The sequence below is a fragment of the Octopus sinensis genome, linkage group LG5, assembly GCF_006345805.1.
Source record: "Octopus sinensis linkage group LG5, ASM634580v1, whole genome shotgun sequence".
Taxonomy (NCBI): domain Eukaryota; kingdom Metazoa; phylum Mollusca; class Cephalopoda; order Octopoda; family Octopodidae; genus Octopus; species Octopus sinensis.
In genome coordinates, this window is record NC_043001.1 from 25,016,291 (window position 1) to 25,030,055 (window position 13,765).

The following is a 13,765-nucleotide window of genomic DNA, read 5'->3' on the forward strand; positions in this document are numbered from 1 at the left end:
AAACTGAAAGAAGCCCGTCATATATATATATATATATATATATATATATATGTGTGTGTGTGTGTATATGTTTGTGTGTCTGTGTTTGTCCCTGCAACATCGCTTGACAACAGATGGTGGTGTGTTTACGTCCCCGTAACTTAGTGGTTCGGCAAAAAGATACCGATAGAATAAGTACTAGGCTTACAAAGAATAAGTCCTGGGGCCGATTTGTTCGACTAAAGGTGGTGCTCCAGCATGGCCACAGTCAAATGACTGAAACAAGTAAAAGTGTAACTCCCCAAGTTATATGAATCAAACCACAGTCAAGCAGTATTTGCATTCTTCAACTGCTGAATGTTCTGAATTACTTTTACCTTCTGTTTTTACCAAAGTTCTTTTTTAATTTTAGTCATTGTTCATACATTGTACCTAGTCCTTTTAGTCCATAGCTAAAAGGATCATCAAAAATCATTTTAAACATCAATGTATATCACAGGCTGCCTCGTAGCCATACCTGCTTGAAAATCAAAGAGAAAGCTACTACATAGTTACTTTATCTGCTAGAACTAGCAGTCGATCCCTCCCACATTACACTGAACTTCCTTAAAAATGAAAGCACGTTGAGTAATGTATATCTGGATAAAAGATATACGGCCCAGATGGAGCATCTCTTATTAAATGTCTACTGAACCAAGGCTGAACCTAGAGGAAAATACAAGCAACCACATCGTTGTATATCAAAAGAAAATTGACAACAAAAGCCTTTCAAATATTTATTTTCATGGATTAATTGGAATTTATTTTTTGATATAAAAACAATATGACTTCAGGAAATAAAAAATATTTTTTTCTTTTTCCCAAAACATTGAATGAAAAATTTGTGGTCAATGCTTCATTAATAACTCATCAATAATTAAGACATTACATATTGAATCTTAATTATTCAGTCAGTCAGTAATATATATTTATATATAGATATTTGTAATATACAGGAATATGTTCAGTTTTCTGATCATCATCAGTCTGCTCAAGCAAGAAGACCAGCAACCCAATTTAACATTTAACTTTATCATTATACTAGCAGTATCACCTGACGTTGCTCGGGTTTGTTTCGACCCTTTAGAATTGGAATTTTTGAAAAGTAAAAGTTTTGTAATATGTAGCTTGTTATTCTCTTTAAGTGAACATTTTTCTGGTTGAAATACACCGATAAATGGTGACACAGCAGTCAAAAAATCGTAAAAAAAAAAGGGATTTTCATAGAAAAAAAGCACCTTTTTGATGTAAATAATTTTTGGATGTTAACATGATCTGATTTGAATTTTTTCTTCTATGGAAGGAAGAGCAAGCCTTCTTCTATCATCCTCTTAATTTTGGTCAACTTGCTCCTCAGGATCTTGGAGGAGATAGTGTTAGTTGAAGGCTACCAAACCTGCCATACACAGACAACTTCAGCTTTATATATAGAGATTTATCTTCAAGTATAGTTTGTCTTCCTAAAATATTATTCTGGTTAGAGTCCTCTTCCTACTTTTTTTCAGTACAAGAAGCCTCTCTTCATCAAATTAATTGTCAACCAACTCCTCTAAAAGTCTTGACAAACTTTCTACGCTTTTTCAAATTTTTCTTTTATTTTTACAAACTAATATTTTACTGCTTTCTTCACTTTCTAAAATTATTGCATTCTCACCATTGGATAAACATTACAGTTCATCATGCTGGATTTCGATGTAAGTAACAAATTATTTAATTCAAAACTCCTTTTCTATAATACAATTGTTTATATACACTATACAATTCAATAGCAGAGCAGCTGTTGTAGTGCCTTGAAAATTGTGTAGTGTGTGTTAGCCAAATTTTATGAAGTGCTTCAAACTATTTCCCAGCAGCACTCAATAGTAATTCCTATGAATGATCTGAAAAGTATCTCTTAGGAATTCAAAATGAGAATTAGTATTCAAAAGATTGTGGAGACAAAAGAGGTATTAATAAATCCCACATTGCAACAAATTCCTCATCAAGCAATAGATTTAAAGTGCAGTCTTAGATTTATTTCCTGCATTGCAATCAGATAATGATTACCAACAGTCAGAAGGTACATTTATTTCTCTACCTCTCTATCACAAGGCAGATATTATTTCCCCTTCAACAATATTAGTTTTTATTCTATTATACTTTCATTATATAATGTCACCAGGTAATGTGGAAACAAACAATTGATTCTATCAAACATGAACTTTGGAATGCAAAATCAATTGCCTACTTTCTAATACCTCCCTAGGCTGTAAATTAATAGAGACAATATTAACAGACTACATAAGATGAAACTCATGTAGCATTTAAATGGAATGAGAATTCATGGCACGATGTATTTAACGAAGTGTTAGTAAACAGATAGGAGGGAATCTAAGAAAGAGATGGTACTTGGTGTTTAGGACTAAGGGAAGTTTATTAGTTCCATAAAGAAATCAATGTTTGAAAAATTAGATCAAATCAACCTTCTCTCTGGGTGTCAAGTGTTTCATGTATTTAACTATCCTGAAATTACATGTGTATCAAATACTCACAGGTGAAAATATAAATAAAAACATACGGAAAAAACAAGCTTCAAATTGAAGGTGGTAGCAACAGCAACAGTGGTGATTATTTGAAATGCTATGCTTCAGATTGTATTTTAGTTGTGTAGTTTAAAATACTTAACTGTTGACAACTAACTTCCCACATATTTGTTACCAATTAAATTGCAGTTAGAATTGCTAGATGAAATCGTTATTTATAGCATACAATATAAACTGACAAGCATTCACAGCAAACAGTAAGAAAAAAAAAATATATATATATATATATATATATATATTTGTCAAAAATCAAATAGATTTCATGTTGATCATTAGTTTTAGATGATTGATCTGCTAGTTACAGTTTTTAATATCTACTGAAATTTTTTAAAATTATTTGAAATGTCAAAACACATGAATTTAATATATCAATACTAAAAAAAACTGAGACTTTTGATATATTGATTCTTACTAAAAATATTGCTACCAAGTAAACATACAATTTCATATTCATGTGTATAATATTAGAATATAGATAGCAAATAGCATCTTCAGAATAAGTTAAACTGATAGCATCATTTCACTCATTGAGATAATGATTGCTCAATCATTTCATATGTATATATATCACATTTAATGAATACAAGAATTATACATAAGCTATTTCAAATTTCATGCTTGAATAGTGAAGTACTTTTTCAAACTTATATAACATACTGTGCATCTAATCTGGTGAAGGTCAAAACATTTTTCAGTTTGATGACATATTTACGTATACAATCACCCCTAAACAAACAGACATTTCAACAACACCTGAGAACTTACTCAGATAGTAACCTTAAAATACTTTCTTTCCTAATCAGTTCAGTAAAAAATTAAATAATGTGTACATACAAAAACTACTAATAGCTTCCAATGCTATACTGTGATGTATACTACCAATGATAAGGAGTGAGGAACAGCAACTGTCATGCTCTGGCTGGTCTACAATACCTGCTGCCATATGGTCATCAACAGTATACTCAACCTGCTAAAAATAGCAGCTAGATTTCCTTCAATCACACTCTGCTAACTTACACAAGTACAAGACATACTAAATATTGTATTCTTACATACCTCTGAAAGAGAGAAGTTGGTCACATCTGGAATTCCATTTATCATAGTTCTGTTCAATCTGTGTTGGTGTACAGGAATAACCTGAATAATAAAGAGAATATAATATATCATGGTTGTCACACTGCACCCTATGGAAATAGCTTTTGCAAGTCATGTGTGCAGTGTAGTTCTCAGTTAGGCAGAGTGTGATATATCTAGAGCAGATCATGGCTCAAATCTGGTCATTTAGCCAACTAGTTGTGTGCCATAGGTCTGATTGTTCAGAGCTTACTTGGGGCTGTATAACACATTAAAACTTTAGCTGTATTAGGGGCTTTTTCCTGTCTTGCAAGTTACTTGACAACCTCACTAGTGATAGTCGCATGAAAAAATGCATGCAACACACACTGTAATTTTGTTGGCATTAGGAAGGACATCAAGCCTTAGAAACTATACTAAAGTTGATATTGAGTCTTGGAGCAGCCCTATGGCTCACCTGATCTTGTCAAGCCATCCAACCCATGACAGCATAGAAAACAGATATTCAGTGATGATGATGATGATGATTATTGTATTTGCATATGCACAATTCTTTCTCCTAAATTTTCACCAATATATTTAGACCTATCCAATCTAATTGGTGAGATAATTATTGCAGTAATACACAAGCAACACGATTCCAAGACATTATAAAGCAATATATCGATATGTGGTTTACAGAAATGTTCTTTTAAATAATGTGTAAAAAAGTAGGTGATGTAGACTATAAATGGTAGTTTGTGTAAATTTAAATTTGCCATAAACAAGTTATGGTAAAAGTCAACACAACTATACTTGAAATGGACTAACAAACTCATTCAACTTAACACACATCTTGGTGGGACTTGGTAAGAAGTAAGATGATTAGGTAAGAGGTAAAAGGATTAGGTAAGAGGAAAAGTCCATTCAAAGTTGAATTTATGGTGCTGTAATAAATGAAGAAAAAATAACTTAGAATGCATAACTGGTATAAGTTAGAAGAGTGAAGCAACTGCAAGACAGATAAGGCAAAAGAGAAAAATTACTTCCTTTTGTAATATCCATCAGAACAGTCTACTTTCTGGCTGGTCCATCCTGTTCGTCAGTACTCTTTTAGTTGTTTCAGTCATTTGACTGTGTCCATGCCAGAGCACCACCTTTAGTCGAGCAAATCAACCCCAGGACTTATTCTTTGGCAGCCTAGTACTTATTCTATCGGTCTCTTTTGCCGAACCGCTAAGTTACAGGGATGTAAACACACCACCATCGGTTGTCAAACAATATTGGGGGAGTCAAACACAGATGCTGGGAGGACAAACACAGACATAAAAACATACACACACATATATATATATATATACGACGGGCTTCTTTCAGTTTCTGTCTACCAAATCCACTCACAAGGCTTTGGTCGGCCCAAGGCTATAGTAGAAGACACTTGCCCAAGGTGCCACGCAGTGGGACTGAACCCTGAACCATGTGGTTGGTAAGCAAGCTACTTACCACACAGCCACTCCTGCACCTATAATTTAATTTAATTTCTTCTCTTCTGATATATATATATATATATATAATTCATAAATAGAGCATCCCTTCTCCAACAGAAGTAATTTGCTATTTCTTTTTTATTCATATCCTCAGCTTATGGAGTATATTAATCTTCTTTTCAGAACTAAAATATTTTAATTTCTTAATATTAACAGACAGTTAGATAGTGAGCTGGCAGAATTGTTAGCATGCCAGGCAAAATGCTTGACAACATTTTGTCTATCTTAATGTTCTGAGTTCAAATTCTGCTGAGGTTGGTTTTATCTTTCATCCTTTCTGGGTCAATATAATAAAGATCAGCTGAGCCCTTATCCCTCCCCCAAAATTGCTGGCCTTGCACCAAAACATGAAACCAATATTAATAGTCACTCAATAAGAAGGGTTCTTATCAGGAGCCCTCTATATCCCTTGTGGATTTGGAAACCAAAGTCTGAGATATGGCATGTGAATCCTATTATTGTTTCCTATGATGCCCTCTACATGATAAAATCCTTATGATTTGGAATCATATGGGCACTTAACAGGACTGATGATAATGATGATTGTTAACCCTTTCGTTAACCAACCTGGCTGAAACTGGCTCTGGCTCTGTAGTACAAATGTCTTGTTTTCATAAGTTTTTGAATTAAAATCTTCTACTAAAGCTTAGTCACAATTTATGTTCTTAATACTAGCTGAATGATGACTAAGTTATTTTATTAAATTCTTTGTTTTGTTTAAAGTAATCAAAAGAAACACAGAGCATCTCAAAATAAATAAGGTAACAAAAGGGTTAATAGTCTCATAACAGGAAGTATGAGGACATGTTGGGCAATTCGTTTGGTGTAGGGGTGGAATCATAATAAACATTCAGATCCCCACCCTGCAGTGATTTATAAACCACTGTAAAGGCCTATTCTTATATTTGAAAATATATGTTAGTATCTGCTTCTGTTGCCAAAATGTTAGATTATACTCAAGAAACTTGATTAGTAAGCTCTTTTTCACAAACAATGAACTGGAGGAGTAGAATGTTTATATAATATTTTTTGTGATGAATGTTTAGTTTGGACATGTGTAAGTTAATATTGTTTTTAGAAAAACATGAGTTGGATAGATGTTTGCAGAGTTCTGACGAGAATGGATACCACATTGTCAGTAATGAGAAGAGACAGTTGCGTTGAAATGACAGTTTTATAGTAGATGCTCAAAACAAAAACTACTACTTTAGTTTATAAGAAATTAGAAGAGATAACAAGCCAGGAAGTGGAAATGGTCTATGATATATAAATTACAACAAACCTGATTTTTTTTTTTCTCTATGGGCAGGGGTTATTTTTACAAAATACAAAATATTTTGTTGTGTCTGGTGAGAGATATTTTCTTTTTGTGCCTTATAATTTAACACACTCACCAGTAAAATTGCCACTTCTTCCTTATTATTATTTTCCTAAAATTTTCGTTACAACCTTTTCAATAGTCTTGAGTCAAGAGTATTGACAAGGTTGCAAGACACAACGAAAATTTTAGGAAAATAATAAGAAATAAGTGGAAATTTTACCGGTGAGTGTGTTTACATTATAAGGCACAAAAAGAAAATGACTCTCCCCAGACACAACAGAATATGCTTCAACACACAAACTCATATAAAGAATCTTGCAAACCAAATCCAAAAACGAAACAAAATATTTTCATTTCTGAAATGCATGCAATAGTTAATGGTTACATTGGATAACACTTACCTGTCATTTATTTAACCAAAAATATATTCAATGATTACAACTAAAGTATATTTGAGCACATGATGAAAAAAAAAAGAACATGAGCTAGTTAATATTATTTTCATTTTATAAAAGACAACTTCAGATACATTTCTGCCTTAGGGGGACAGTTTTCTATAACTTATCAAGGTACAATGTTTCTCCTGCTTTATATCAACAAATTAACAATTTTCTGTATCACTACCATTCCAACTAGTTACAAAAAGGTTGCACTTCATTGACAAACTTCAACTAAAGCAAAACGCATCAAGATTGGACTTCTGTAATACCTTCTGAAAATCCATATTTAGTCATAGCATTTCGTACAAATTAGATAAGTTACGCACTAATTTTAAGCATTTTTTTTTTCTAGTACAACCGTTAGATCCTGCTCAAAGAAGTTCTGCATTCATTCGTCATAAGCTAGGAGGCCGATCAAGTTCCTTGGAAATTGATGAGTCAAAATCCGGGGCATCAAGTTTTTCCCTCTACTCGAATCCATCACCAGTTAGTTCAAACCCAAACTTGTCACAAGTAAGTGAAATTCTCTGAATCAGATTTTTATTTCTATCATTTGCTTTGTCATTTATAAATATGGTGTCAAAAAAAATACGTGTGTGTACACATATTTATATATTTAATTAATTATCATCGTTGGCAATCCCTCAGAGTCAAGTATGATTGTCCACCAGATTTAACAATTGTTTCATGCACCATAATAATGAACAACATAGCCACATCACTTGATATTGAAGAAACTAAAAGAATAATTCATTCTCTAAAAATAAAAAAAAAAACACTCTGATCCAACAGGATATACTTGTTTCAGTCATTTGATTGCGGCCATACTGGAGCACAGCCTTTTAGTCGAGTAAATCAACCCCAGGACTTATTCTATCGGTCTCTTTTGCCAAACCTCTAAGTTACGGGGACGTAAACATACCACCATCAGTTGTCAAGCGATGTTGGGGGGACAAAAACAGATACAAAAACATATACACACACACACACACACACAAATATATATATATATATATATATATATATATATATATACACATACATATATACGATGGGCTTCTTTCAGTTTCCGTCTAAATCCACTCACACGGCTTTGGTCGGCCCGAGGCTATAGTAGAAGACACTTGCCCAAGGTGCCATGCAGTAGGAATGAACCCGGAACCATGTGGTCGGTAAGCAAGCTACTTACCGCACAGCCACTCCTGCACCTATAAACTTAAAAAACACACACAAACAACAAAGCCTTGTGAACTGTTTCTGCTGATCTGGATGCAGGAAGAGAGACTAGCTGGTCACAGAGATACAATCAACATTATCACAACAAAAGAAGAAAACCAATCTGTTTAAGGAGAAATCTTATTTTAGTCACTTGCTGAGAAAATTCTAGCTACAATCCTGCTCAGCTGATTCAAGTTAGCAATCTAGTAAAATACATGGAAGGTGCTATAAAAATTGAACTGAAGACAGCTTTAAATAGTTATTTAATCATGTCAAACCCATCTCAATGATGAATGGCAAAAATGTTAACAACTTCAGAATTAATAAAGCTATAAATATAGCCGTGAGAGCTCTTCAGTTTATAAGAACGGTCAAGTTTGATGTACTTTTCTTTAAGGTTATTGATAGCAATATAACAGCTCTTGTGAATTATCAGAACAATTGTGGAAAAAATACCATTTTCTTAAGTTTACTGGCAGCAGAAATTGAACTTTTCTTTCTCTTCTTTGCTCACTTTTTATTTTTCTTCTTTTATTGACATGTTTAATATCTCATCTACATATCAAGCACAGGCGACAAATAAAAACAAAAGAAAATAAGCAAAACATCAAGGAAAGTATTAATGGAGAATATCAGTCAATGAAATTTACAAAACTTTTCTCCGAAAACAGTAGAATTCATTTGTCATCATGGCACAAGAACTTATTCAACTCACTTAATATTCTTTCTATACAGCCTTGCACAGAGATTATGTATTCCTGTTTCTTGCCATGACCGTTTTTATTTTTAGAAAGATTAAATGAATTAAAAATACACTTCAATAAGATACATTATCTACATTGACAATAGTGTTAAATATACATTAAAAAACTCGAAATATTATCTAAGATGTTAGGGTATGATTTGAATAAGATTTAGCTACTATTTTTAGCAGGTTTAGCAACTGCATAGAAGCTATCACTATGACTCCTCTGTAATAGTTTTGTGGCATAACTTTATAAGATAAACAAACAATTACAGTGTAGGAAGCAAAACTTAGCCATGCAGGAGTGGCTGTGTGGTAAGTAGCTTACTTACAAACCACATGGTTCTAGATTCAGTCCCACTGCGTGGCACCTTGGGCAAGTGTCTTCTGCTATAGTCACAGGCTGACCAAAGCCTTGTGAGTGGATTTCGTAGACAAAACAGAAAGAAACCTGTCGTATGTATATATATATATATATATATATATATGCATGTATATGTTTGTGTGTCTGTATTTGTCACCCCCCATAATCGCTTGATGACTGCTGTCGGTGCGTTTATGTCCCCGTAACTTAGCAGTTCAGCAAAAGTCACCGATAGAATAAGTACTAGGCTTACAAAGAATAAGTCCTGGGGTCGATTTGTTCGACTTAAGAGTAAAGCGTATTCAAAAATTATTAATGGCAGTGATGAGGCTGCAGTTAATGCAGTAAAAAATTTAACACCAAATAATAAATGGTTCAGTGAAGTTAATAGTTTTTGTGTGTTTCTAAATGGTTAATGTGTGGTCTTCCACACTGTAATTCTTTTAGTTTCAACAGTTTCAGATCAAATCACTTGTCAAACAAGTGCATCTTTGAAACATATCAAGTCTTATTTTGTAGAAGTGTATTCAAATTTAACAGTTAGCACCAGTTTTGTTTGGCTGATGTATGTAAAAGCACCCACTACACTCTCGGAGTGGTTGGCGTTAGGAAGGGCATCCAGCTGTAGAAACTCTGCCAGATCAAGATTGGAGTCTGGTGCAGCCATCTGGTTGCCAGCCCTCAGTCAAATCGTCCAACCCATGCTAGCATGGAAAGCGGACGTTAAACGATGATGATGATGTGTGTGAGAGAGAGAAAACATTTGTGACTGTTGTACATAGTTGTGTGTGTGTGTGCGTGTGTGAGCACATACCATAAAGGAAATCTAATACCAGCTTACTAATTACAAAGTGGATCACAAACTACTCAAAGGTATGGAATAGATACAGTTAGGTTGATCGGGCTTGCATTATAGAAAGAGTTCTGTGTATGAGAAGCATTCTTTTCCTCCAGAGTCAAAGGTTTATTTTAAACTGACTTCCAAGACTCTGTTCAAGTGGTTAGAAGTGCTCTTGTTGCAAGATATTTATGCTGACATCTTTGTATCAAGGAAGAATCTGCACGAAAACTCAAGCAGTATGCAATTAATTATGCACCACGTCTTTGATGTTAATCTTCTATTTACTTGATGTTGAAATAAAGTATTTGTAAAATGGATCCCTTATAAAATGACAAATGGAGGCTTTTAAAGTTACAATTACTGACACAGTATCATTAATTAATAGTTTTCCAATTAATAAAGAGCAATTTCCTAGCTCACCATTCAGTGTATTGCTCTTCTAAGATCCACTTAACAATCCCATTTCTTCTGAGCTTATCCAAATACATACTAATGGCTTCCTATGACATGTTAGTAGTACGGTCTCAAGACTACATCTAGATTCCAAAAATTAGTTCCAATTTAAGCTTATTATTATTCTTAGCCACAAAGGCATGCTTGCATCAGACTAGAGAAATTTGAAAGAGTGAAAGTTAGGCTAATACATTTCACATAAAATTTCTGATAAGAATCATTGACGAGAATGCTTTGTGTTGTGACTTCCAGCTATTTGATAATCTGACATAGATAATAAAAGTCACTAGTAGCTGTTTAATTAACGTATGAAAATCTCAGACTTGCTTTATCATCAGTCATGATGAGGAAAATACAATACTGAAGACAGCTATGTAGTAACTGCTTATTTCAAAGTCTTTTGTTCAGGCAAGTATTGAAAAGTCAATAAATTCTATTCCACATAAAATTTTTGTTAAATAAAGTTCAGTGTAATTACTTATTTATCTTAAATATAAGGCTAGTGTGGGAAGCTATCATACAAAACCTTATTTTAACAGACTGAGTAATAAAAGTGTCTTAAGATTGGCACAAGGCCATAAAATTTGGAGAAAATTATAGTCAATTATGTCAGTCCATTTATCTAGTCATCTTTTTATCAAACTAAGAAGGATTAAAAAGTTTGGATAAGGATAAAAGAGACGGATAAGTACATAGCACTATGCATTTTGCTCGACTCTGTATCAATTTTGCTATTGCACAGCTCTTTATAATAGAACCATAATAATTCAAGTTGAGAGGAAAATTGCTGTTTTGTTCAGTTTTCTTCTTCAAAGAAAATTAAAAGTTTATTTTCATTGGTTGATCCGTTAGTTTATGCTTTCAAGTAATTTTCATTCATTGTGTGAGTAGTATCCAGTGAAATTCTTGAAATTTGGCCAGGTGTAGGAGTGGCTGTGTGGTAAGTAGCTTGCTAACCAACCACATGGTTCTGAGTTCTGAGTTCTGAGTTCAGTCCCACTGTGTGGCACCTTGGGCAAGTGTCTTCTACTATAGCCTCGGGCTGACTATAACCTTGTGAGTGGATTTGGTAGACGGAAACTGAAAGAAGCCCGTCATATATATGTATGTATGTGTATATGTTTGTGTGTCTGTGTTTGTCCCCCCAACATCGCTTGACAACCGATGCTGGTGTGTTTACGTCCCTGTAACTTAGCAGTTTGGCAAAAGAGACCTATAGAATAAGTACTAGGCTTACAAAGAATAAACCCTGAGGTCAATTTGCTCAACTAAAAACTGAAAGAAGCCCATCGTATACATATATATTTATGTATATGTATGTGCATATGTTTGTGTGTCTGTTTGTCCTCCCATCATCACTTGATAACCGATGCTGGTGTGTTTACGTCACTGTAACTTAGCGGTTTGGCAAAAGAGACCGATAGAATAAGTACTAAGCTTACAAAGAATAAGTCCTAGGGTTGATTTGCTCGACTAAAGGCAGTGCTCCAGCATGGCATCAGTCAAATGATTGAAAAGAGTAAAATTGTAAGTTTTTTACATCCAACCAAATACATCTTTCATTTGCTGGTTATTGCTGCCTTTTACAGTCTAACATATTAGAGTGTAGATGCTACAGTTTGCATTTTATCAAACATAAGCATCTTTATGTGTATATGTTTTTAAGTACACATTTACACATACACAAAGATTAAGTAGCAAAAGTTGAAAGGAGACTTTTCGATTCAACTGCAAACGGTTGTGTTCTTCTAGTTTTGATTTCATTGCATATCACTTTGGGCAAGAATCATCTAGCATAACTTCAGCTGAGCATTAGATTTCGAGTGAAACTTGTAAATGGAGACTATTTGGAAGCTCATCAGATACATGTGAAACATGTGCGTGTATACACATACACACTCACATATATATATATATATATATATAATATATATATATATATATAGCGAGAAGTTGAGGTTATAAGAGATAATGGTGTCATTGAGACCCAAAGGTGTCAGGTAATGCTGAATTAGTGCTATAGACAGACCATAGTTAAATTCCAGATTTGGTAATATTACGAATAAAGGGTTCAACGTTGGTTCCATGTCAGCATGTGCATATAATAATTTTTTGCGTAATAAGATAAAAAATCAAGGCTTTATAGATATTAGAGCATTTATAGATAGAAGATCTTACAGCTGTTTCTAGGATATTAATTAATAATATCCCTTCATTGTTAGAGGAAATTTAAGTCATAGTTAGTTTAGATGTGATACAAAATAGAGAGTGAGGTGGAATAACATATCTTGCATATGTTTTCTTTCCTCCACCTCACTCTATTTTGTATCACATCTAAACTAACTATGACTTAACTTTCCTCTCCGGCAGAAGGTAATGGCGAACTTCTGCTGACTCTTTCACCACAACTTTCTCTTACTCTTTCCTCCTGCATCTTGCAGCTCACCTGCGACGGACCGGCGTCCCGTCCAGGCGGGGAACCTATACGCCAAGGAAACCGAGAAACCGGCCCTTATGAGCCAGGCATGGCTCGAGAAGGAGCAAAAAAAAAACCCCTGCAAATGCTGCTTTCTGTGCTCCTCTGTAACCTTCCACATGCACCATATGTACAGAATTGTTTATATTACATGGGAAAATGCAAACAAGAGAAATAATATTCTTTTACTCTTTTACTTGTTTCAGTCATTTGACTGTGGCCATGATGGAGCACCGCCTTTTTTTTAGTTGAGCAAATTGACCTCAGGGCTTATTCTTTGTAAGCCTAGTACTTATTCTATAGGTCTCTTTTGCCGAACTGCTAAGTTACAGGGATGTAAACACACCAGCATCGGTTGTCAAGCGATGTTGGGAGGACAAACATAGACACACAAACATATACACATACATACATATATATGACGGGCTTCTTTCAGTTTCCATCTACCAAATCCACTCACAAGGTTATAGTCAGCCCGAGGCTATAGTAGAAGACACTTGCCTGAGGTGCCATGCAGTAGGACTGAATCCGGAACCATGTGGTCCGTAAGCAAGCTACTTACCACACAGTCACTCCTATACCTATTCTTAAGATTATAAATCTGGAAAAGTACAGGGCAAGTTATTACACTTGGAAAAGTTTAGGACAAGTTGTTACATCTGGTAAAGTACAGAACAAGAAAATGTTTACCTAAAATATTGCAGCTA

General features: G+C 34.2%; 1 protein-coding gene across 1 annotated transcript in view; it reads left to right on the plus strand.

Moving 5' to 3' along the window:
* The window catches only part of LOC115211754, a 749,350-nt gene that overhangs the window by 726,781 nt on the left and 8,804 nt on the right, over positions 1–13,765 (plus strand). The window contains exons 22-23 of the mRNA XM_036503111.1: positions 1,692–1,712; positions 7,314–7,474. Of these exons, the coding sequence (XP_036359004.1) occupies positions 1,692–1,712; positions 7,314–7,474 (182 nt within the window). The remainder of the gene's footprint in view (positions 1–1,691; positions 1,713–7,313; positions 7,475–13,765) is intronic.